The 25,809-nt window shown below is 41.0% G+C and overlaps 1 protein-coding gene across 23 annotated transcripts in view; it reads right to left on the minus strand.

The window, feature by feature from the left end:
• Positions 1–19,511: 19,511 nt before the first annotated feature.
• The window catches only part of ZNF385B (zinc finger protein 385B), a 167,109-nt gene continuing 160,811 nt past the window's right edge, over positions 19,512–25,809 (minus strand). For 19 of the 23 annotated variants that reach the window (XM_028479727.2, XM_028479695.2, XM_055088826.1 and 16 more), the window contains 5 exons: positions 24,141–24,386; positions 23,152–23,330; positions 22,473–22,574; positions 21,192–21,248; positions 19,512–21,016 (listed from right to left, as the gene is read on the minus strand). In XM_028479727.2, the coding sequence (XP_028335528.1) occupies positions 20,798–21,016; positions 21,192–21,248; positions 22,473–22,574; positions 23,152–23,330; positions 24,141–24,386 (803 nt within the window). In that variant the 3' untranslated portion in view covers positions 19,512–20,797. The remainder of the gene's footprint in view (positions 21,017–21,191; positions 21,249–22,472; positions 22,575–23,151; positions 23,331–24,140; positions 24,387–25,809) is intronic. The other 4 variants (XM_055088829.1, XM_055088827.1, XR_008618779.1 and 1 more) reach the window with 3 other exon arrangements.

The raw sequence follows: 25,809 nt of genomic DNA on the forward strand, positions 1-25,809 counted from the left end.
GCCAAAAATAAATAAATAAATAAATAAACTTATTAAAAAAAAAAACTGCTAAGGAGTGGCCTCCTTGCCTATGGGAAGTAGCAGCTACTAAAACCCTGCTAAAGGAGGCTGAAAAGTTAATGTTTGGTCAGCCAGTCACCATATGGACCTCACACCAGGTTCAGGCTTTAGTAAGTTCTAATATAGCAGAATGGCTATTCCCCATAAGGTCGATTCAAGTTTGGGCTATGATTTTAGACAAGCCAGTGGTTACCATAAAAACCTGTCACACGATAAATCCTGCCACCCTGCTACACATAGAAACGGGACCCCAGGAGCATGACTGTATAGAAACAACAGACATGATCTATTCCAGTTGCCCCAACTAGGAAGTGAGCCTCTCCTGAACGCTGAAGAGGAATGGTTCACAGATGGGAGCAGGTTTACAAGAGGGGGAAAGGCTGGCGGCATACGCAGACACCTCCCAGACCCAGGTCGTAGAGGCATGAAGCTTAATGCCAGGGACTTCTGCTCAGAAGGCCAAGCTGATGTTCCTCACCCAAGCCTTAGAGCTTGGGACTGGGAAGATCTTAAATGTTTACACAGACTCCTGGTATGCCATTCTACATGTACACAGGGCTATTTGAACGGAAAGAGGTATGCTTTCACCTGTGAGAAAAAACAGGTGAGACGTGGCTTGAGCATACTGAAGTTCTTAGAAGCAGCGCAGCTTCCAAAAAAGGTGGCAGGGACTAATTGTAGGGATCAAAAAAAGGGGGATACAGAGTTAATAAGGGGAAACAACAAGGCAGATACAGCTGCCAAAAGGGCAGCCCTAGAACCAGTCAGTAACTTGTCAACTACCCTCATACCTTGAAGGCCAGATCCATCCAATTACTCCTCAATCTACACAAAGGAAGAATCAAAGTCCCAAAGTGGGGCTTCAGTAGAGATCTAGGAGGCCATGTGTGGCTAGTTAGTGAACAAGGGCCATGCTTCTTTCCCCAAACCGCGGCTTGTCAAGACATCAGGAAAGTTCAACAAGAACTCACTAATGGAGTGAAGCCCTGTATAATTGGTTAGTTGAGGTCATGGCAACTCCTGGCATGAAAAGTAAAATCAGTCAGAGAGTTGAGACAGTCCCCATCTACACCGTGAGTAACCCAAAAACCAGGCCCCCTGAGGCCCCCAGATAAGGCCCACTCAAACTAGAGGGATATATCCTGGGGAAGACTGGCAGATTGATTTCACTGTCATGCCGAGAGCATCAGGCAGCTTCAGGTAGAAAGCTGTTGCTAGTGAACGTGTTTTCAAGGTGAGTAGAAGCACTCCCCACTAGAACTGAAAACGCAGCCAAAGTGGCTAATGCATTCCTAAAAGAGATAATATCCAGGTTTGGGCTCCCAGGATCCCTACGAAGTGATACTGGCCCAGCATTGTGTCATAAGTGACAAAAAGGATAACAAGTGCCCTGGGCATAAAATAGACCTCGCACTCAGCCTGGAGACCCCAATCGTCAGGGAAAGTAGAGAGATCTGATCAGACCTTAAAATGAACCTTAGCCAAGCTATGCTAGGAGACTCAAGAAAACTGGATTAAGTTACTCCCAGGTGCCCTGCTCTGCATGCAGTTAGCTCCAAGAGATAAGTTAAAGTTAAGTGTGTATGAACTTACGTATGGGAGACCCATTCCCCAAGTGGAAAAACAACAAAAGCGTGACCAGGGATATTTAGGAGGTATGGATCTTCACTGATTGTTGGATCTATCACTCCCAACCCGAAACAGAAAAGGACCATCAGATGTATTTAAGAGGAACCCTGACAACTGAGAAGGAAGCACTAAATAACACCCTCCTCCCAGCGGACAATCCCAATACAAACCCAACCACGGCAGTGAGCCTCAACATCAGGGCATACTTTTGCCTACAAGCAAAAGACCTAGATACCTTCATTTTTAGGAACAATTTGCATATACTGGTGTCAATCCTACCTGGTGGGCAATATCACCCTTACAAACTGGACAGTACAACTTGCAACCTGCAATGGGAACCATATCCGAGTTCCAAACTGTAGACAGGCTGATGTCGAAACTGGTGCCAGTTGTGACACTTATAGAGAATACAAACAGCACCAACAATATGTAAATTATGCAGTCCGAAAGAGAAAAACACAGCTAAGAAGGATCCTTGGATGCCCCAGTAAGACCTTAGATATACCAGTGTGGACGGAGCACCAGGGTACCAGTCCTTCAAGAACTCAAGGTAAGGACTTCCCTGGTGGCACAGTGGATAAGAATCCGCCTGCCAAAGAAGGGGACACGGGTCCAAGCCCCAGTCTGGGAAGATCCCACATGCCGCGGAGCAACTAAGCCCGTGAGCCACAACTACTGAGCCTGTGCTCTAGAGTGCATGCGCCACTACTGAAGCCCCCATGCCTAGAGCCCGTGCTCCGCAACAAGCGAAGCCACAGCATGGGGAAGCCTGCGCACCGCAACGAAGAGTAGCCCCCGCTCGCCACAACTAGAGAAAGCATGCGCGCAGCAACGAAGACCCAACGCAGCCAAAAACAAACAAACAAACAAATTAATTAATTTTTTAAAAAGAACTCAAGGTAATGGTACAGGACTGGTGTGTTTATAAGAAGGGTTCATGTTCATGTAAGCGCTCAAACTCAACAAGAGGCTGGGCATCCCAGTGCTTGGACAACACCAAGGTAAGAGGCTCTATCACCATTGGAACAGTAGGGCCAGATCCGAGGCTGATTAAAGTTTACAGTCAGACCATTAACAAAAATGAGAAGCCATGATGTTTCAAGACAGCGGCAGGACTACTAATTTCAGGAATCACTGTACTCACAGGGGTGCTAGTGTCCTTGGCCAGGGAAACCGTATATAACACTGTCACCATAAAGAAGATAACAGCCACCGTGAAGGCAGTGGCCAGTGACACGGGCCTTGACTTCAAGCTATTACAAAAGTCTACTGACTCACTGGTCAAGATTGTCCTGGAAAACAAAATTGCCCTAGATTAGCTGACCAGGTAGGGGCCTATACACTGGCCAATACGAAGTCCTATTTTTATGTTAATGCAAGCGGCCTAATTGAAGGAAGTGCAGACTACTGAAAAACGGTTAACTTGTCTAGCAGAAACCAGGCGCCTAATCTGGCCAAACATATTTGGAGAGGGGCAAAACAGGACCTCCGTAGCGTCTCTTGGTTTCTACTCTTTCTGAGCCCCTTAATAACCATTGTTCTCTTGCTAATATTTGGGCCATGCATGCCAAACTGTCTCCAAAAGGTTAGAATCTATAAAACTCCAAATGGTGGTTGCTCAAGGATGTGAACAGTTAGGGCTGAGAGCTGGTTACAATCAAACACATCTAAAGGCAGCTGGGGAGACGTTCTCCTCCGCTACCCTGCGTTATGATGATGCCCAAAATCAGCAGGGAGTAGTTACAGAAGACGGACCTGTGCCCCTCAGTACCTCTCAAGAATGAGGAGCAGGACAAGACAGAGAAGGGATGTATCACCAGCAAAGCCCATTAACAATTCCGGGGAAATATAGAATCTGGGTAACAAAATAGTCTAACCTTTTTCTTCCTTTGCGCTTAGTCTAGTTTCACTTGCTCACGCGGTGCTGCGTGCAGAGGCCTTGCCCCCAGCACTTCAGACCTGAGTTCCCAGCGCGAAAAGGACGCCCAAGACACCTCAATTCAAGACGGTGGTGGCGGGCCCCTTACAGAGACGCACGCACCACGCACACGCACGCACGCACCACGCGCACGCACGCACCACGCACGCACCACGCATGCACCACGCACGCACTACGATCTGAAGCCGTGAATTGCGTAGCTGCGCCTGCCCAGCGAAAACTCCGTCCCCTCCCTGGCTTGCTGCCCAGATCCCTATAAAGCAGCCCCGCCCACAGTCTGTCAGCTCACACCTTTCCATTCTTTGCTTAAAGAATAAAGCTTTCCTTTGCTTCTGAACCAAACTGGGTCTCGTTTGTTTTATTGGCGCAAGTGACACTGGCAGGAGGACCCCTGTTGGGGCTGGGCTTGGGAGGAGAGATAACACTTTGGGGGGCTCTCCCATGAGGGTTCCACATGTGTGGCACTGCCATGGCATCTGTGCTCTGCTGGGCACAGAGTCCAGTGCTGGTGGCTGCCCTTCAAGTGCCTGGGGTGGAGTGGGTGAAAAACTCTTACCCCCTGAAATGAAATACAGACACAAGATGTCAAAGCAGGGTCACTCTGTGGCCAGCGTGTTACAGCATTGAGGACGGTAGCCTCCTCTCTGCCCAGAAGTAGACCTGCATCCAGGGCATCGGGTAGTGGGTGCTCTGCTGTTCTCAGTCAATTCTCAAGAAGCAGGAACTTTAAGGAAAATGCCTCCTTGAGTCCACAAAATCATAGATAGGTTTCCAGGAGTCTGAGAAGGCCTCTGTGATTGTGTAAGAAATTGAGTGTTGTAGGCGAGAATGTGTATTTTTCTATGGAGAGGGTCAAGTTCTTTCAGCAGATCCTCAAAGGGGTCCACAAGCTGAAAGATTAAGAACTATCTCCCTGCTCCAAGCTTTGTTATGAGGTTAAACTCCTTATCCCTTTGCTCTGTCCTCTTTCCCAGGGGACTCTTTAGGCCCCTCCACTTGGGGCAGGCGGCAGTGAGAGAAGTCTGTTTGCTCTGCTCTGCAAATAGACTTTTCTCACCCTCACCCCCTGCAAAACTCTCCAAACATGCCTAAACTCAGTTGAAGACTATGGCTCCAAAAGACATCCTTGGTACATGAGTTTAATTAAATGTAGAAAAGGTAAGTTTGCACATTTTATTGCCAGTCCTCCTGCATTTGTAGTAGAGGTTGTATTGCCATTTTAAAACAGCCTTGGGGAAAAAAATCCTCTTTCTTAGAGAAAGTGACAACTTATTCTGGGGAAATCGTAGGAGTGGTAACTGAGAGTATTGATTTAATTAATTTTACTGCCTAACTGCATTGCCTGGGAACAGGTAAAATAACCAAATAAAATGGCAACATTTCATCTTCATGATCCCTGCAAACAAGTCAGGGGGAATTTACTAAATTGAGTAAGCTGCTGAGCAAGACACAGTTCAAAGACTACTAGTGAGATGTGTAGGTCCTGGCATTCAGAGGCACACCTACCATGGGCCTCCTGAAACTGAGCTCCAGTGGGATTGCGGGCACTGGTTTAAAGCAATGGAATGGTCCTCACCTGGGAGAGGGTACCCCCAGGTTAAGCATGGTCGTGGGGTGGGAGGGGGCCAGGGGCCAGTAGGACATTTGGGAGGAGGCTTTATCTCCAAGGGAGCCTCATACTTCTTTAATTTGTGTTGATTCATATTTAATTCCATCCTTTTCCTCTTTTTTTTTCTTTTTGCTCCAGAGTGGTTCAGTTAATTAACAAACAGCCTGTATATCTTTTCCTAGAACATTCCATTTCCTTCTAAGTGTCTTTGGGGATAGTAGGAAACTGCTCCCCTTTTCCTTGTAGGAGCAGCAAACCTGTGAGCTTTTTTCTTCCTTTGGATCCTTTTGTTGTAATGGTTCCCATCTGCTCCCCAGAGAAGGAAATTAAAAACTGCACTGCAGGGCTTCCCTGGTGGCGCAGTGGTTAAGAATGTGCCTGCCAATGCAGGGGACACGGGTTCGGGCCCTGGTCCGGGAAGATCCCACATGCCGCGGAGCAACTAAGCCCGTGCGCCACAACTGCTGAGCCTGTGTGCCACACTACTGAAGACCGCCCGCCTACAGCCCGTGCTCCGCAACAAGAGAAGCCACCGCAATGAGAAGCCCACGCACCACAACGAAGAGTAGCCCCCGCTCGCTGCAACTAGAGAAAGCCCCCGCGCGCAGCAGTGAAGACTCTACGCACACAAAAATTAATTAATTAATTTAAAAAAAAAAACTGCACTGCATTGGGCACATGGTGGATCAAGTTTTCCCACTGCTGTTGTGAATGGAGCCAAGCCCGTTTGTAATCACTCCAAACTGTTCCCTTTCTTGACAGAACTGTCCAGAAGAGGAGGCTGTGTGGACAAGGCAGGCTTCCTGGCCTCAGAGCCCCGGCAGCTGAAGCAGCGCTTGCCCCTCAAATTTGACTTCTGGTCTTCCTAAACGCCAGATTGCTCCTGCCCCTAAGGGTTCTGACTCACCCTGTTGTCAAGTTCCAGCATTGCCTAAGAGCTTGGCTCTACTCTGTTTGCTTGTAACAAGCAGTATTTTTCTTACCTTCTGAGTTGCTGAGAGTGGGCGAGCAGGCTGTGAGAATCAAACGCTGAGTGGGGAGGCCTGTGGGCCATTGCTTCTGGCCTCAGGAAGTCAATCCCACAGGTGCAGCTCCACCTGCCCTGGGACGCCCCAGCTAGTCACATCCACCAGCTTTACTGTGCAAACCTGGCTCACATCCTCCACCCTCACAGATGGCAGGGCTTAGCTTCCAGGTGTGAGGGAGTGAAAACATGGGCAGGAGGCCTTCCATCACCTGTTGGTTTCTCTCTTCAATGACTAATATAGGCAGAGCTACGTAATGGGAGAGTCAAGGCTTGGAGTCCTTGGTGAACGTGATTGCTTTTCTGCCTGTAATGCATGTTTTCCAGCTTGGCTCTAGTAAGTGTTGTAACAGATGCAGAAAAGGGAGTCACCCTATTTTTCTCTGAGATATTCATGGTCGGAGGATGAGCTAGTATTCACCAGTGGCAGCCCTAAATAACAAAGCCTTTGCCACAGCATTTGCATTTGACTAGCAAAATGGGGCAAAATTCACAAGGAGGAAATCAAAATTAGGGAGCACCCCCTTCTTTTCTGTCTGTCACATGAAATATGATTCTGGTTCTGCTGTTGTCTCCAGCTGCAACAAAGAGCATTTGACTCTGTGTGAGGATCCCCCTCTGGCTCACTTTATAGATTCTGATCATAATGACATGAGATCTCAGAGTGGCAATTAGATGACATTAGCACACAGAGGCCGGCAAAATTCACGCTCAAAGCAGTTAAAGATCATTTATAACCTTCCTGAGACTGTTCAACATATGCCATGGTTCAGAAGCATCCATGACTTCTTAGAGCACTCGTGTCTCTAGCTATCATTTATTATTATTATTTATTAAGTAGGTGGGATCATCTTTCCCCACCCTCATCATCATCAAGATATAGCCAATGTGTCTGTCACATCCAAATACAGCTATTTGATCTGAAAACCATCCTGACCTGAGTTTAATACATGACAATTTCCTACAGTGATTTTTTTGGAGCCAATCATACAGGAATTTGTGTACCTCGTGAGCAATTAAATAATTAATACTATTTGCTCTAGCATCAGCGGTCTAACAGATTACTGTGTCACTTCAGGAATTTCCAATTTAGATAAGTGATTTTAGGAGATTTACTTCCAGTTTATTCTTTTCCATCAGAAGTTTAGCAATAAATGATAACATTCTTCTCCCCAGATCTCCATGAATGTCGTGCCAGATGACAGCTCAAATGCTCTACATAGGGTCTACACCTAATTTTAGGAGATTTACTTCCAGTTTATTCTTTTCCATCAGAAGTTTAGCAATAAATAACATTCTTCTCCCCAGATCTCCATGAATGTCGTGCCAGATGACAGCTCAAATGCTCTATATAGGGTCTACACCTAAGTGGGTTAGACAATGATTTGATTGAGAAAGAAAAATACATCATTTAACCAAATATTCTCCCTCCCCCACCACTCACATACCTAGAAAGTGGGTTTTTTTGTTTGTTGTACCTCAGGCTTGGGAACTATATTTGCCCTCAATAGTGACAAGGGGCGCCAAACTCCTCTCACCTTCCTAGGTGTGGTCCCTTTTCAGCTCTAAAGAATTAATGTATCTCAAACCTGGCTTCTCATTCAGATCACTTAGAGAGTTTGTTTGTTTTCCTAACAATGCCTGGGGCTTACCACCAAAGATTCTGCTTCAGTGGATGTGATGTTGAGGCCATGGCTGTGCTATTTTTTGAAAGCTCCTCAGGTGATCCTCAGCCAGATTGAAGGCCTCTGGAATAAACTCATCTCAGTATTACCAGAAATAGAATAAATCAATCCAAGTTAAACAGACAGACACATGTGAAAAGGAACCTACTACCTGAGACTTTACTTTCTTTGAAGGTGGAAGTCTCAGCACCAGTGTCTGGCACATTGTGGTTTGTAGAACGAAGATGATTATTTATTCTTATCATGCAATAGTGATTCATAATATATGTCCAGAAGTCATTTTTTGACAGTCTCAACTTATAAACTATGGAACACCTAAAAGGAAAACAGGGAAAAAAAAAATGCTGCAATTGAGCAGCTAAAATTATGTCAAAAAACTAAAAATGATTCTAATACACTTTACTCCTGGGACCATCCCTCAGGCTGCTCTGGGAGCTCTCTTCTTATTTTACACACAGGTCTAACAGTCTTGCTTCTCTGGTTCTTCATTTACAGAAACTTAGAGGAGTGACTAAGCAAAATGACACATCAAAAAAATAAACAATGGAATTCAGAGAGAATATGATAGTTTGGGACTATTTCGGATGAGGGCAAATAGTTTTACATACCAAGCATCCCTGACTTGGTGCCCGTCATTCATTCATTTATTGGGATTCACTAGTGCAAGGTACCATGCTGGATGCATGGGGATTACAAAGGTGAACACTTTCATTGAGTACACGTGAGTCTCTACCTTGGCCCCAGCCCCATTATTTTCGCTCTTGAGTTGCTCAAATACAGTAGCATCATGCAGCTACTGCTTAGTTTTCATATAGCATTTTTTGCTGTCCAGAGTACTTTATAGTTTTTTATTACTGAGGCCCTAGTTCAGGTCATTCTTGTGGCCGCTTAACTGTCTCTCTGTCCACATAAACTTCTCCAACCCCTACTTTATATTTCTGCCACAAAGATCTCCCTAAATGCAAATCTGATTGTATTACTCCCAGTTAAAATCCTCTAATGATCCCACAAGCTACAAGATTTCACTTGGACTTCTACATGAGGTTCTTCATGACTGATCCACGACTGTCTCCCAGCCTACTCTCATCCCTCCTGTTTCTCATTTTCAGGTTCTATAACCCCCTCACTATTCCCTTCACACTGTATTTCATAATTCTCTGCCTTTGCTCACGCCATTCCTTCTCTTCGGAATGCTTTTTCTTCTTGCCATTTTAGCTATCCTGTCCTCCAGGAAGTTTTCCTTGATGTCTACTCACTCTGCACATGTGCCACCTAACCCATTAGGTTCGCTGTCTTCCACTTGCTCTTATTACGTACTAGAATAATGTTCACATGTGTTGTCTTCACAGCTACTTCTTCCCTGTACTTACGTCCAGCATTTTCAGGAATGTGAAGGCAGGAACCATTCTTATCCATTCTTAACAATTCTTATCATTGTCTTTCCAGAGTCTGACATCAACAATAAGTGGCTGTTAAAGGGGACTAAACTGAAAGCTCTTTCCCATTTTTATTACTCAGATGTCATATCTCAGCAGGAACTTCTGGAAGTAGTTCACGAGCCCTGAGTTTCTACAAATTGTTCCTAGGATTTAGATGAGGAGTCTAGTGCTCTGACAGTAGTGAGCAGTCATGGAGAACATAGGAGCTGGCAGGAGGCTGTCTGGGATAAATATGTGAGTTACTTCATCTCTGGAACTTCAGTTCCTCATCTGTTTCTCAGGTGTGTGCAGTGCTTGTCATGCCAATAATATGATAGCTAAAAATTTATTGGGCATTTATTATTATTGTCTTTATTGGATCTTCACAAAGCATTTTGATATATGCAGGACAAGTAGTATCATCCCCATTTTATAGATGAGGATACTGAGTCTCAAACTTGCTTAAGATAATGTGTCAGTAAGGGTAGGCTCTGGGGATTGGAATTTGGGAATTCTGATTTTTGTCCATTTTTCTTTCCATAACTAAATGACATCGTCTACATGTGTCACAAATGATGGTTTTAATGATGAACTTGAATCATCAAGAAAATATTATAGACAGTACATCATGCTTAAGAAGGCAGGACAATGGATAACAACTTTTAGAAAAGGTTCCAAACAAAAGTTTAAATAAAACCAAGAAAATGTGGTTCTGAAGGGACTAAGATTTGTGTATGTGAAAAATAAACTTGTTTGGACAACTTATTCCCTGATTTATAAATCAAGTATTATTGTAGCCAAATTTTAGTAATATAGTAGGTTTATTAGAAATTAGGATCAAGGGATAGAGAGCTTCTTTGAGATGTATTCTAGAGTATTCTCCTACGTTTGCTTATAGCCATGCTTTTCCTAGTCCACAGCAATAATGGATAAATTTTAGAGATCTTGCTTTGAAAACCACCTTCAAATATCCTCTTACTTTTCTAGAATTGCTACCTAAGAACTAGGAGCAATCTTCCATAAACACCTAAAACCTATTTTCTCTTATTTCTCTTAAATCAGAGGTAACTTTGTTCCTCTAGTTACCTTTTTTTTTTTTTTTTTTTTTTTGCGGTACGCGGGCCTCTCACTGTTGTGGCCTCTCCCGTTGCGGAGCACAGGCTCCAGACATGCAGGCCCAGCGGCCATGGCTCACGGGCCTAGCCGCTCCGCGGCACGTGGGATCCTCCCGGACCGGGGCACGAACACGTGTCCCCTGCATCGGCAGGCGGGCTCTCAACCACTGCGCCACCAGGGAAGCCCTACCTTTTTTAAAAAAAAATTTTTATTAGGGTATAGTTGTTTTACAATGGTGTGTTAGTTTCTACTGTACAGTGAAGTGAATCAGCCATATGTATATATATATCCCCTCTTTTTTGGATTGCCTTCCCATTTATGTCACCACAGAGCACTGAGTAGAGTTCCCTGAGCTATACAGCAGGTTCTCATTAGTTATCTATTTTATACATATTAGTGTATATATGTCAATGCCAGTCTCCCAGTTCATCCCCCACCCCTTTATTTGTCTTGAATCACTAGGTCCTCTTCCATAATACAAATGATTTCTGTTTTGTTTTGCTTTTAAGTAAAGGTTACAGGTAGGATTTTGTTTGCAAGGAGAAAAACAAGTGAATTGTTTCCTAGGGCATTTAAAATCTTTGTTTCCTAAAAATGTATGATTGTTTGAAGATGAACCTCCTTGGAGTCTTAATCTCAAATCTAGTCTACTCAGTATGATCTTTGGAAATGTTTATTGCTTTAATCTGGACTTGATATGTAGCACTGACTAGACCCAGGAGTCTAACAGGTATTCTGAGGCCAATAATGCTTTCGTCAGTGTTATGAACCGGTCTGTTGATCTTCTCTGTCTTACACTAGGGCAGGGTGGGAGTGGGGTGGGGGAACCTGTTAGGATGCGGATTTCTGGCCTCCTCTCCTACTCTACTGAATAATCTCTAGTGGGAGGGGATGTGGCACCCAGGAATCTGCATTTTAACAAACTTTCCAGATGATTCTTCTACATATGACCCTTTGAGAATCCGTGATCCAGATTGTACTTTGCACCTCAGTGAAGACAGCAGTCAGTTCAAGTTTTTTGCCTAGAGACAAAGCAAAGCAACCACCCTATTTCAAAAGCCCTGCTTTCTGGCTTGAGACAGTGCTGCTTTTCCACTCTTGCTTGGTGTTCTGTTTCCAAGCCAATTTCAGTGCTTAACTGCTCAGTATATTGATTTAAAATGCACTCAGCCATGTTGTGAATTGTGAGTGAGAATTAAAGCCAGCCTTTTGTTTTAAAGAAGGTGTGAACTTGACTACCAGCTATCTGTAATGACAATGCATCTCAAGAGAGCCTCCTATCACCAGGAGCTACAAGGAGGAACCTACTGATCTTTATCTTAGAAAGCCAGAAATCAAAGTGCGAAGGGTTTCTTCACTTCACGGTTTTCCTATTTATTATGCAGGCTTCGATTTTAATATTTAGTCCCATACATGCCATGAGTTTATATGTAGTGGAAAGTGAAAAGGTTTTGGCATCCAAATACTGAATTCTCTTAGGTGAAGTGTCTGCATGGGGTTCCAATCCTTGACGGGAAGGAGAGTTTGTGTTTTGTATTACCCTTTTATCATTTGAAATTTCTGGGCTTTGTAGGTTAAATGCTGTCAGCTGCTCTTCAAGGAAATTACTAGCTCTTCATTCTTAGTTCTTACATAGTCTGTGCTCTTTATGCATTTGATTCTTCCCCACTGCCTAAAGTGCAGGGAATGAAACATCAGACAATATGCCTAAGATGGTCGCCATCTCAGAGAAGGAAAAAGGAGGCTGTCTTTTCTTTCAGTTAGTTGGTGGCCTATTGACCAAATTATGTATTTTGTAATAAAAATGTACTTCCAGTCAACAGTGAACGGCAGATGCATTTTGATCTTTTTTTAAAAAAAAATTTATTTATCTGTTTATTTGGTTGTGCTAGGTCTTAGTTGCAGCAGGTAGGCTCCTTAGTTGTGGCATGCATGTGGGATCTAGTTCCCTGACCAGGGATCAAACTGGGGCTCCCTGCATTGGGAGCACAGAGTTTTAACCACTGCACCACCAGGGAAGTCCCCGTTTTGATCTTATAATAATGTCATTACTAGAATAAATAGGCAAAATTTCTATTAAAAACAATGGAGTCGTATGAATCTAGGCACTGGTTATGCAATTGCCATAGAATTGGTGTTTAGTAATAAAAGACACACAATTGGTTGAACAACAGAAGAACCCAGAACATAGGAGATAGATGGGAAGAATCCATGTGAGAGGCATGGAGAATCATAGATCTCAAGATGGTATTTACATTCTTTAAACAATTGGGTGTTTCCTTTTTCAAAGTAATATTATTACAATTTCTCAACATGTCAGGAAAATAGTTTTTCTCAAGGCAGAAAAAAAATCTGAAGTAACGGTAAAACTCTTTCCTTGCTTTTTATTTCTATAATTAATTACTTTTATTTGACATTTTTTATGCATTTATTTTCCAATTATAATTTCTTAGAGTCTTTTAAAATTGCATCTCTGTCATTATATAGTGGAAGTCATCTGTTTTGGTTATAACAGGACAACTGATTATATTTACATGATTCTGAAACAGCAACATGTGTTCATTGTAAAAAATTCAAACTATACCAAAAATTAAGAATAAAATGTAAAGCCATATGAAAATTTACAACTCTGGGGTAACTTCTATCAGTCTGGATTACCACTTTTATCAGACATTTCTCCATGTATATTTACAAACATACAGATACAGTTTTAAACTTTAATACAAATGCGATCATACTCAACATGTATGTTCTGTAACCTTTTATTTCCCCCACTAGGACACATATCGTGGACATCTTTTCATAATTACACAATTACAGAATTACATCATCAGTTTTTAATGGTTTTGCTGTTTCCTACTGTGCAAATTCCATAATTTGTTCATCCCTATGAATGAACATTTTTTTTCACTATTTTGAAACATACTTCCAGACTCACAGCACCACTGTATATATACCATGTGGCTGAGAAAAGAATTTCAGTGCCATTAAGAATTCTGCATCAAATCAAAACTACAATGAGGTATCACCTCACACCGGTCAGAATGGCCATCATCAAAAAAATCTATGAACAATAAATGCTGGAAAGGGTGTAGAGAAAAGGGAACTCTCTTGCACTGTTGGTGGGAATGTAAATTGATACAGCCACTATGGAGAACAGTATAAAGGTTCCTTAAAAAACTAAAAATAGAATTACCATACGACCCAGCAATCCCACTACTGGGCATATACCCTGAGAAAACCATAATTCAAAAAGTCATGTACCACAATGTTCATTGCATCTCTACTTACAATAGCCAGGACATGGAAGCAACCTAAGTGTCCATCGACAGAAGAATGGATAAAGAATATGTGGCACATATATACAATGGAATATTACTCAGCCATAAAAAGAAACAAAATTGTTATTTGTAGTGAGGTGGATGGACCTAGAGTCTGTCATACAGAGTGAAGTAAGTCAGAAAGAGAAAAACAAAAACCATACACTAACACATATATATGGAATCTAAAAAAAAATGGTTCTGATGAACCTAGGGGCAGGACAGGAATAAAGACACAGACGTAGAGAATGGACTTTAGGACACGGGGAGGGGGAAGGGGAAGCTGGGATGAAGTGATAGAGTAACATTGACATATATGCACTACCAAATGTAAAATAGATAGCTAGTGGGAAGCAGCTGCACAGCACAGGGAGATCAGCTTGGTGCTTTGTGACCACCTAGAGGGATGGGATAGGGAAGGTGGGAGGGAGATGCAGGAGGGAGGGGATATGGGGATATATGTATCTGTATAGCTGATTCACTTTGTTATACATCAGAAACTAACACAACATTGTTCAGCAATTATACTCCAATAAAGATGTCAAAAAAAAAAAAGAATTCTGCATCAGATTTAGATGTAAGCCTTAACCAAAAGTTACAGAAACATTAAGCACTATGACACGTTATCTTTTTATCTGTTTTTAATAGTCTTCTCTTTTCACCTTTGATAAATAAGCTTGTAAAATTGTGACTGAACCAGCTTTAAACTGTCATTATCCCATTATTTTTTTATCTGAGTGAAATTATTGAGGCAGATACTTTGAGGAGATGAGGAAGGCTGGTATCTTTCAGAGTGCAAAGTGATTTTGGAATGTAAAGAATTTCTTTGGGTTGAGTTCCATTGAACTTTGTCACTTACCTGTGTTCCTGAGCTATGAAACTATGAACTATGAATATCTGGACTAAGGAATAGTTTCCTTGATAAATAAACAATTAACAAATACTGTGGACACTAAAAAACAAATCTTTTTAAATTTACATGGTTAATGTCTTTGGATAAAGTCTTGGATATAGAATTCCTGGGCCAAAGGTTATGGATAATTGATATAATGATATGTGTAATTCCAGAAAAGTCAAAGCAATTTTTATTACTACCAACAGTGTATGAATGTGTCTATTTCCCCACTCTCACTGATATAGAGAATTTTTATGCTAGATCAAAAAATGTTGATTTCATTTGTATTATTTTAGTGATGACAAACATCTTTTCACATTTATTAAGCATTGGTATATATTTCGTATTTTCTGGATTGCCTTTTTGCCTGTTTTGCTATCCGATTTTCTTCTCTGAAAGAGTTCCTTCACCCCATTTTATGATTTCTCTGTATAATAAAGATATGAAACTGTATGTCACATGGATTGTAAATATTTTTCTTAGTTTGTCTTGTATGTTTAAATCCTCTTTATAGTATCTTTTAATTTTTTTAAATCAGAAAGAAGTTTATTTTTTATAATGGTAGTAATTTTTTTACAACATAAAGAAGTTTTTCATTTTATACAACTTGAAATTCTGTTTTTGTTATATGGAATACAAGATTTATAAAATTCAAACAACTGTGATATGCAAACATTTTACTTCTATTTACTTCTATTAGTAAATAGAAGCATTTACTTCTATTATCATAGTATTATTTCTATTTGCATTATACCTTTTTGAATAGAAACATCAGCTTACAATGAATGAATTTGCTATTTCTTCTCCGTTACAGATGTATTTTTCTCTGAGTCTAGGTTAACACTAAAGACTCAAAGTTGGCTAATTTGAGAAATTTTACTTAAAATTTAGAAATTTAAAATGAGAAAAATTAATTTCACTTATCCACCTACTATGAAAAGTTGTGTAGCAAACTGTAATTTACAGAAACATTTTTATGTGCTAAATTTTATTTGCTTCTCAGAACCACCCTGTGAGTTGGGTACCATTATATCTGTTTTACATATGTAAAATACTGAGGTGCTGGGAAAATTACGTAAGATCATTTTCTGACATAAAATCACAGAACTAACGAGCATATGAAATGACCAGAGTTTCAATTCAGGTCTTTTGAGTGCAGAACATGTATTATTCTTTTTAATTCACCTCTATCCTAATTTTACATTTCCACTGTAATAAAAATGAAAAACAGGTGCTTAATGACAAGCTTGTCCAAGCATCTGTAGATAAGTGACTTCTTTAAAATGAATAATGTGACATAAAGTTATTTTCATTGCATCCACAGAAGGGATTGATCTGACAACCTGAGGTTTGATACAGTTTGAGCACTTAGTGAGGCGTAGAAGGACACATTATATTGTCATTCTGGCTTTAGAAGTTTTAGCCAAAGAAATCAGGGCAGTTCTTGACAGTCACTCTCCATAGCTGCTGAGAAGCTGCACCACATCCCTGATGAATTCTCCCGGGGAGCTAATTACTTGGAGGAAGGAAGGAGGGAAAGCTGAGCATCCCCTGTGGACTTTTTTCTTTCAATACACAGCTTCTCCTCAACCTACCAAGGTACCAGAAACTGGTATTTTCTCAGAGAGGCCATGCCACCTCTGATATTAATTGAGGGCCATCATATTAACAAAACAAAGATCTGATGGAAGGAAAACTACAAAGAGAGACCAGAATCCACACAGCAGACCTAGAGAGGTGAAATGAAATCCTTCCGCCCGTTACCTGAAGATGCTTGTGCTTACCGAGGGTGTATGTCTTGATGCTGACAATCTTTATCTATCAAAGAGTTCCTGGTCATCTCCCCCATCTCGCTATGATCCCTGTCTCCGATGGCACCCCAGGCAGTGGGCGCACCCATTCCTCAAAACATCTCCAAACTCATTCTCCTCAGTGAATCTCTTTAGACTTCCAAAGGGAGACTTAGCACAATAGGATTTTCACCTGATGTTCTTTCAGCTCTTTCTTTTTTTTTTTTTTTCCAATGGGAATCCTTTGGTTCTCTTTCTTAGCTACATTAACTGTAGTGTAATTTTTCTTAAAGCATTATCTGGGAGAAAAATTCTACACAACCACAATGATTTCTGCTCCAGAATATAAGGATTCCCTTAGGGCAGATAAGAAACAAATCAAGGGTGATATGTTTGGTGCATAATACAAATGAAAAATTTGGTGTTTTTTTTTTGCTTTCACAATCCTTTAATCTTGTTAAACAGGTAAAAGTTAGAGGCATCTGCAGCTGCACATTCCCGGGTCCTGGTCCTATCCAATGTCAATATATCATTGACATTTACTTATTGAAAGTTCCTTCCTCTGCCTATTTGTGAGTACATTTCACGTGTGCCTTTAAAAAACTCATTATTTAGCTTTTAATACCCAGGAGGTCACTTCTCTCCTGAAGAATTATGGTACTTGAGAAGAAGAGGAATGCTCCTGGGACAAGGTTGCCAGATTTAGCAAAGAAAAATACAAGCTGTCCACTTAAATTTGTATTTCAGATAGACAACAAATATTGTTTTGGTATCCATATGTCCTAGATATAGCATACTTATTTATGGAACATATTAATCTATATGCAATATCATAATAAAATTATGAAAATATTGTACTAAAAATTATTCATTATTTATCTGAAATCAAAATTTAACTAGGTGTTTTATATTTTATCAGGCAATCCTATGTGAGACCAGTTTTCAGATTCTACAGAGACCAGAGCTGGACTATTTCAGAGTAAGCAGCACATGTTTTAACTTTCTGAATAAGTTGGGGGGGGCAGGGGTAGAATGTTAGTCTTTTCCCACTACAAATGGCATAGGAAGGGGTATTAGTTCAAATATATATATATATCCCCTCAGACCCACTCTGCCACCTCAGAATCAGGGTGGATAAGATATAGCTGTTTGAGAGTGTTTTATAAATCATTGCTTGAAGCTATTGATGGCTTCTTTTGGAGGCATGCACTTTAATTAATTGTTATTCTTTTGTACTTCCTCCCTGAGGTGATTTTTAAAAACTTAAACTCTATAATAATCAGTAAATTCCTAGGTCTGTTTATATGTTGACATTTTAAATTTTTTGAGGATTATAGACAGATTTAATGAGATATAGAATGATACAAGAGAAATAAAATATAATTGTCAATGGTGTCTAAAAAAAAAAGCTTCTCCAAAGAGTTAAACTAAAACACAGTTCCTTCAGAGTATGTCTGAAGGTCCAACCAAGGTTTAATGTCACAAGTAGTGGTCAGAGTTCAAAAGAGTCATATTAAAAAAACCCCTCAAATTCTGAATGTCAAACTGGAATCTTTTTTTTTTTTTTTTTTTTTTTTTTTTTTTTTTTGTGGTATGCGGGCCTTCCTCTGCTGTGGCCTCTCCCGTTGCGGAGCACAGGCTCCGGACGTGCAGGCTCAGCGGCCATGGCTCACGGGCCCAGCCGCTCCGCGCTATGTGGGATCCTCCCAGACCGGGGCGCGAACCCGGTTCCCCTGCATCGGCAGGCGGACGCGCAACCACTGCGCCACCAGAGAAGCCCTGGAATCTTAATACACTCTAAAACTAATTATAAGCTTAGAACATTGAGGTCAACAGTTTTCAAACAGTCGCATTAACTCTTTGATAGAGGAAGTCTGTTCCCACGTATCACAGCTGCACAGCCATCCACTGGCCTTAATTTTTTAGAAATGAGAATTTAGGTCCTACTCCCACCCCAATTCTTCTTAACCTAAAAAAGAAGGGGAATCTATAATGGCTACAAAGCTATTAACACTCCCCTTAAAATTCTGTAACAGAGCGGTAGATTAAAGATGGCCATAAATTCTTTCCTCTTCTTCACATTGAAAAGTGATTAATCAACTTCCGTTTGAATCTGGATTGGTCTTAGTGACTTGCTTTATCAATAGAATGCAGCATATGTGACATGCTGGGAGTTTCGAGACAGTTTTATAGGAAGCCTTTTCACTTCCACCCAGAATCTCTTCAAATGCTCTTGCTGGGCACCCTGAGTTGCTATGTAACTACCTGAGACCACTTAGCTGGGGAGACCACCCAAAGGCCCTCTGATAGACTGTTCCAATAGGATCCAGCCTCCCAGCCCCTCCATCCAGGCAGACATATGAGCAAAGCTATTTTGGCTTCCACACCAGCCCACTCACCAGATGAATACGATCCAGGGATCTCCTATTGAGGACCTGGGGAACAGAACAGCCCAGCCAAGCCTTGCTGGAATTCCTGACCCCTGAAATTGTCACATAATAAAATGGTTTTATTTTAAGCCACTATGTATTAGAGTAGTCCATTAAGCAGAAAACCAGAAAAAACAGTGATATATTGCTCTTTACACTTAAAAACAGAATGAAGTGGAAGAAAAGAAGGGTTGGCTGATTAGAGAAGGTCAAAGAGGAGGAGTGGAATCAAATCCTCTAAAAGGAGATCATTATTGCATTGGACAAAAATAAAAGATGAGTTAGGAATTTAGAAGACTCACAGAGTGTTTAAAAATTGTGTCACAATTTTTGGTAGACCGCTACTGTGATTTTGGGCCACACTCACAACTTTGGTTCAACTTCTTAGAGATTCAGAGAGAAAACAGCAGTAAAGTCTTGCTTCATGCAGATGCTGTGAACAGTAATGAATAAACATGACAAATAAATATGATGCAAATAAGAACTGAAAATGCTAAATATGTAAGAAGGAATCTTTGCACCTACTGAAAAGCCTTCATCAGATGATTTCAAATTGGAGGTGTCTCAAGAGAAAATAACTTTGAAAATACAAACAGATTTTTATTTTTTGTACTTTTATTGAAAAGGTACATTTAAAAAAATACACAGACATTTTACCATTTACAGATTGCAGATATAGATGCTCTAAAAGAGTTCACTCTATTTTGCTGTCTTATACCTCTTGCCCCTGATATGACAAACATTCCAGTCCTGTTGATATCAGCTTAGAAACGGGGGCATGGGAGCATGACCTGCAACAGATTCAGTGAACAGAAAGACAGATTGTTCAATTATAAATTTTTTTATCTTCTGTACATTATTGCATTAGGGAGCCACAAAATTATGTAGCATCATTACAAATGAAAACAGGTTAAAAATGAAGAAGATAATGATGTAGAAATACACGGATTCATTGTCTTCTTGCTGAACACACAAGAGGTGCAAAAATGTGCAATTTAGGAAGCTCTTTTTCTGTTTGTATACATTTGCTTAGCAACTCAAACTGGTGAGGAGGCTACAAAATAAGTTAAACAAAAATAGCAGACAGGTAGTAATTACAGCTATGTTATATGGCTTTCTATTTCGTTTAAATATCACCAAATAAAATGTAAAATAAAGAAAATACGTTATCTTTTGTTCTCTTAAAGAGAAAATTCAAAGCTACTTTGCTTCCTAACATTTACACAGCAACTAAAAATGTTTAATTCAGACAAGAGATACAGATCTAGTACTACACAGGATACAACAGTACTTGGGTCTAAAACAGTACACAATCCCTGTCAACAATTGTACACCAAAAAGGAAAACGCTGTGATCCGTTGGTAAGATGGTATCCACAAGTAAGCACTTGTGTTCATCTATTTTTGTTCCACACTAGAATGTGCCCAGTTGGATTCCAGGATTATTTACAGACGTGTGAGGAAGACCCTAGTTTTCAAGTCTGTCAGGAAAATATTCCATATTGTTTCTAAGCCAGATCACACCCACGGAAAAATAGTCAGAAAATGATATATATGTATATATATATATATATATATTTTTTTTTTCTGACCAATACATTTGCAAGAAACTAAATATCTCAGATACACGAATCGTATGGGGTAGGGCAGGGGGAGGGACTAGGGAGATAAAGCTTCTGCTGTTCAGATTCTGAAATTATAGGAGCGGCCCCTAAAAGCACTCTTGAATCTAGCGACTTACTCTTTGGAGTTGGGGCTCAGGTGGTACGCTGCCTTTTGCAGTTGGGTGGGACACTGCAACACCAAATGCTCAAACTGCTGAATCCTTTTGGCCTTCCTGCTCTACTTTCCTACTGGCCTCAACCGTCTGGGGGCTTGCAGACATTAGTACGGGGCGAAGAGGATGGAGGCGGGAGTGGCGCGGATGGGGCCGTGGCCGGGCCTCAGCAGAGCTGGAGGGATGGCTGGAGCCTGGAAGAGCGAGGCCGACGGCCGGGGTGGCAGTGACAGCGCGGAGGACACTGCCGCCGCTGCCGCCAGGGGCGAGGACAGGAAGGCCGGGGCCAAAGGCTTCATCATATCCTTCTGGAATGCAAGTTTTGCCTAATAGAGGGAGAAAACCAGGAGTGGGGTGGGGAGATTGTTTTGAATAACAGCAGCACAGATATTTTCATAAGTAAAAGAGCGACATTCAGAAGTCACAATTTAAAAATCTTAACTCTCAGAAGTCAAGACATGATTATTTTCACAAAGCTGGTTTCAAAGGCTCTTGGCATACCTTTTCTTTGATTTGTTTCCATTTCAACTCTTTTCTGGTGGTCCTTGCCCCAGGGCACTAGGACAGAGGAAAGCCTCTCTGAATAGATACTGAAAGTATTTTATGCTGCTGCTCACAAGGAAAAAACAAACACACCCAGAAGGTTTCCTGCTTAGATTATGGAGCTCAATTCAAACTAATGACTTGTTTTAAACCACAAAGAGGCCTTTTGGAGAATATGCATTACCCTTTACTTCACCTCTTAAAAAAGCCACACTGGGTTAGGTAACTGGAGTTGGGGACATTGGGGACCCATGAACAGTCATGAAAACAAAGTCAGTTTACACCTCTCTGGCCACTTAAAAAGTATTGCTTGAAAAACTGCAGCTAACTCAAATTTGTCATTGGCAATGACTGTAAATGGGCTAGAAACTTTCCCTATTTAAAAGGAATCCCAAGGTGGAATCTTCCTGTGAAGTAAGAAATCAATCCTTAATCCCTCTCTTTTGCAATCAGGAGGAGCTTTGCAAGCTGGATTTGCTTAACGCGTATAATGCCTGCAAGCAGCATCGACTGGGCTTTGGAAAAACTGGAGGTAATGTCAGTATCGCCTTCAGCTGGCCAATCCCAGCTTTCAACCTCAGCAGAACACCACACTGGGCTGAGTCCCAGGGAGACTAGGAAATCCATCCATCTGGGTATTTATATGACTTCTATTGGTGGAGCCCCTTAATGTTTTTACAAAGAAACTGAAAATAGCACATTTTGAGAGCAGGTAAGACAGGCTGACTATCAACATGCCTGCTAGACAGGGAAGGAGAGAGGAATACACACAGCCACTGTACTTTCTGGAGAAAAGAGAGAAAGAGAGAGAAAGAGAGAGAAAGAGGTGGGGGGAACACCCCAGAAAGGAGGAGGATATTAAATAGATGGATTTTGTATTTGGAAAGCAATCCCTTTCCCCAGGTTTAACATGTTCCAAGATTCCTCAGGCACCACTGCCCTTGTTTCTGAGCCTTTACTTTTCTGTATATGCTGAAGAAGGGAATCTCTTGAAAAGGTCCTGGTGAAGAGTAAGGTATTAGCCCTTAAAGAGGTTCAGTTTCTTTTTTTCTAAGGAAACTTTCTTCAAGGTGTCCTCCAGCAGGGACTAAGTTCATTCTAAAACTTCTCTCTATGAGGGCTATTTAAGTTCAAAACCCTTTCAGGACCAATTAGACCCTAGGCCCGCCTTAGCCACAGTGCCTGCCCCAGCCAGCAAGGCGCCCCCACAAAATAGACGAGTAGGCGAAGTGAACTTACTGCTAAAATGCTTGGGCTCCGCTGGAGTTTATTGTAAGGGCTGTACTTCGGCTTCAGCGGTTTCCCTGCAACTCGATCCTTATGCCTTCTGCTAGAAATGTGCTGAAAAAAGTATGATGCATTAGCTGAATCTACATGTGAGTTGTATGCCATGTAAAATATATTTCCTAGACAGAGGTAGTTGGTTCCTCCATTCCCAGTTCTAGGTCCATGGTTCCGTGGTGGTGTGGGTAAGATCACCACACTCTCTAAGTTAAGACTTGCCCCCCACTCTATTGTAACACCTCTCTCCCTTTCCTTTCTCTATAGCACTCCTCTGACTTTCCCTGGTATTACCACCGTGACTGATGAGTCTGTCTCCCTAAGCAGATTTTGAGTCCTTGGAAGACAGGCTGAACATTTACTATCTTAGAAGTTCCTGCTCAGCTGTAAGCTTCAGGTGACCGTTGTGCTCACTGGTCTCTAACATCAAGCCTAGAGTCTGACATATAGTAATAGTAGGTGCACAGATATTTGGTACTTTTTCTTCCACATAGCACCTGTATGTTGTATACCATAGGCATCCTATAAAGTTAGGAAATTTAACTGTGAGCAAAGTGAGAACCATTATATAGATTAGGAGATACATGGTCAAAGGGTGACCCCAAGCGACAGTCACTACTAATTCAGGATACATTACCTGTTTGAGCTGAATTTCTGAATTAACGTGAACATCACAGATTTCACAATGAAATGTCTTATTCTGTAGTCCTGACCCCTTATTGCCATTCTGCATCTTTAATCTTGATCCAGGTCTAGGATAGGACTTAATTGGACCAGCCCCATTACGAGCTTCAACCATGGTCTTGTGTTTAGATCCTAAGACAGAAAGAAGCATATATTAAATAGCTATTTACGAACTATATGAAGGTCTTGAAAAGTTTATCTTCAGGCTGAACTTCCCAAGACTTTTTTTAAATGATGGTTTTAATGCTAATTATAGATTTAACACATTTTCACTGTAAAAAAATGGGAAACCATTAGTATATAATAAAGAAAATATAGAGAAGCATAAGACAACAAACATTACCTCTGTTTTCACCACCCAGAGATAACCACTGTTATCCTTTTAGTGTATTTCTTTTCAGCTTCTTTTTTTGGTATACTGAAAAGTGTATTTTCAAGATTGGGATCATGCTAATTAAATATCCCGAAAATTTCACATGTCAAATCATACACATATTTTCTTATAATTACACTTTAATGGCTGAGTAATATATTCTATCATATTGGGACTATAATTCGCTCAACATTTACCTACTGAGGAAATATTAGGTTGTTTCCATTTTTTTCTCTTAGAAGTGTGTTGCAGTGAACATTGTGCATAGATATTTGTCTTCATTTCTGTCACTTCATCATAATGAGTTTTGGGAAGTATTAGATGCTTTTGAGAAAATAAAGAACAGAACAAGTTTTATCCCCAACCTACTTTTGCCTTGCTGTTTCTAAAGTTGGTATATCGTACATTTCTTAAAATCACTCCTTTGAATCAAAAAAGTAGAGAGAAAAAAAAAAAAGTAGAGAAGACTGACGAAACCTAATGTTTGAACAACAAAAGGTAAGGTATTCTGATGAGAAAAGGTGGATCTTGTTATAAACATTATTTAAATTTAAGCGATAGATGCTAACCTGTGTTGTGTGCCTCTAGCTGTGACAGGGAGTTCACAGCCACTTTGCATAGTGAACAATAAAGTAATTTTTTGGCTTTTTCTTCTTCTGATTCAGAAACAGTACCAGGAGCTCCGTTTGTGCTCTTGGAGGGAGAAGTGGCTGCTCCGGGGGGCAGGGGTGTTGTACCCGGTTTGAGGAGAAATGAGCCACCTTCAGAGCTTGATGCCTGACTGGAGCTGCTGACTTTCAACTTCCCTTTATCTTCTAAGAGAGACACAGAGAGAGAATGTTAAGGCCTCATATACATACAGACACAGACAAATTGACATAAAGGAATTAAAAATAGAAATCTGATTTCTAGATGTAGTTTTAAAAAAATTTTTATTTTATATTGGAGTATAGTTGATTTATCAATACAATGTTGTGTTAGTTTCAGGTGTACAGCAAAGTGATTCAGTTATACGTATACATGTATCCATTCTTTTTCGGATTCTTTTCCCATATAGGTTATTAATGAATATTGAGTAGAGTTCCCTGTGCTCTACAGTAGGTCCTTGTTGGTTATCTATTTTATATGTAGTAGTGTGTATATGTTAATCCCAACCTCCTAATATGTCTCTCCCTGACCCCCCTTTCCATTTTGGTAACCATGAGTTTGTTTTCTATGCGTAGTTTTTTTTTTCCAGCGCAGATTTTAGTTCATTGAGCTTGATTGAAAAAGAACTCCATGGCATCGGTTTCTGTATCAGGTCACCCCAAGATCATGATGACTCATGAAAAATGACTTTGTTCTCCCACTTGCAGCAGGTAACTTTCTGTCTGATATCCCTGAGTTGTAAATTATGTTCCTTTAATAGATAGGGAAACCAGCTACCTTCCAATCTGATTAAATGATATGATGGTAACATGAAATAAGACATGTACTGGTAGTTTCATTTGACTACTCATATTTTAATTATGACATGAACATAAAGTTAAAATTCAATTTTTTCACCAAGTTAAATTTTAACCTTCAGGTGTAGGGCAGAGGCGAGGGAAGAAACATGGTTAATTTTGGTTATGATGAGTTAAGTTTTTGCTGCTCTTTGAATGGCAATGCGATTTATCCAAAATATAAGATTTAAAGATTCCATTCATTATACTTATTAATTACTTCCAGTCTGAATCATAAGTTTTAAATAATGACATTAACCATAAGCACAATATGAGGATTAGCCAAATCATTTACAGACATCTTGGCATTTTGATCATGTAGCTACTAAATGTTTATAATCCTTGAGGCCCATGTGCAGGCTCTAAGAGGGGTCACAGTGACTTTAACAGAATCTAACGCTTCACGGTTCACCTGCTACTCAAGACAGGCTCTGTTCAGTGGCTCCTTTGGGAAAGAAGCTGGAACTTCTAAGGCAACTGCAAAATCCATCACAAATTTAATCCTAGTAGAGCCTTGCTCTTAGAAAATGTCTGTAGGTATGCTGATAAACGCTCATTAAGACCGACAGGGGGACTTCCCTGGTGGCGAAGTGGTTAAGAATCTGCCTGCCAATGCAGGGGACACAGGTTCGCTCACTGGTCCGGGAAGATCCCACATGCCGCGGAGCACCTAAGCCCGTGCGCCACAGCTACTGAGCCTGCGTTCTAGAGCCCGCGAGCCACGACTACTGAAGCCCGCGCGCCTAGAGCCCAT

This window comes from Physeter macrocephalus, chromosome 2 (assembly GCF_002837175.3).
Source record: "Physeter macrocephalus isolate SW-GA chromosome 2, ASM283717v5, whole genome shotgun sequence".
In the NCBI taxonomy this organism is placed as follows: Eukaryota; Metazoa; Chordata; class Mammalia; order Artiodactyla; family Physeteridae; genus Physeter; species Physeter macrocephalus.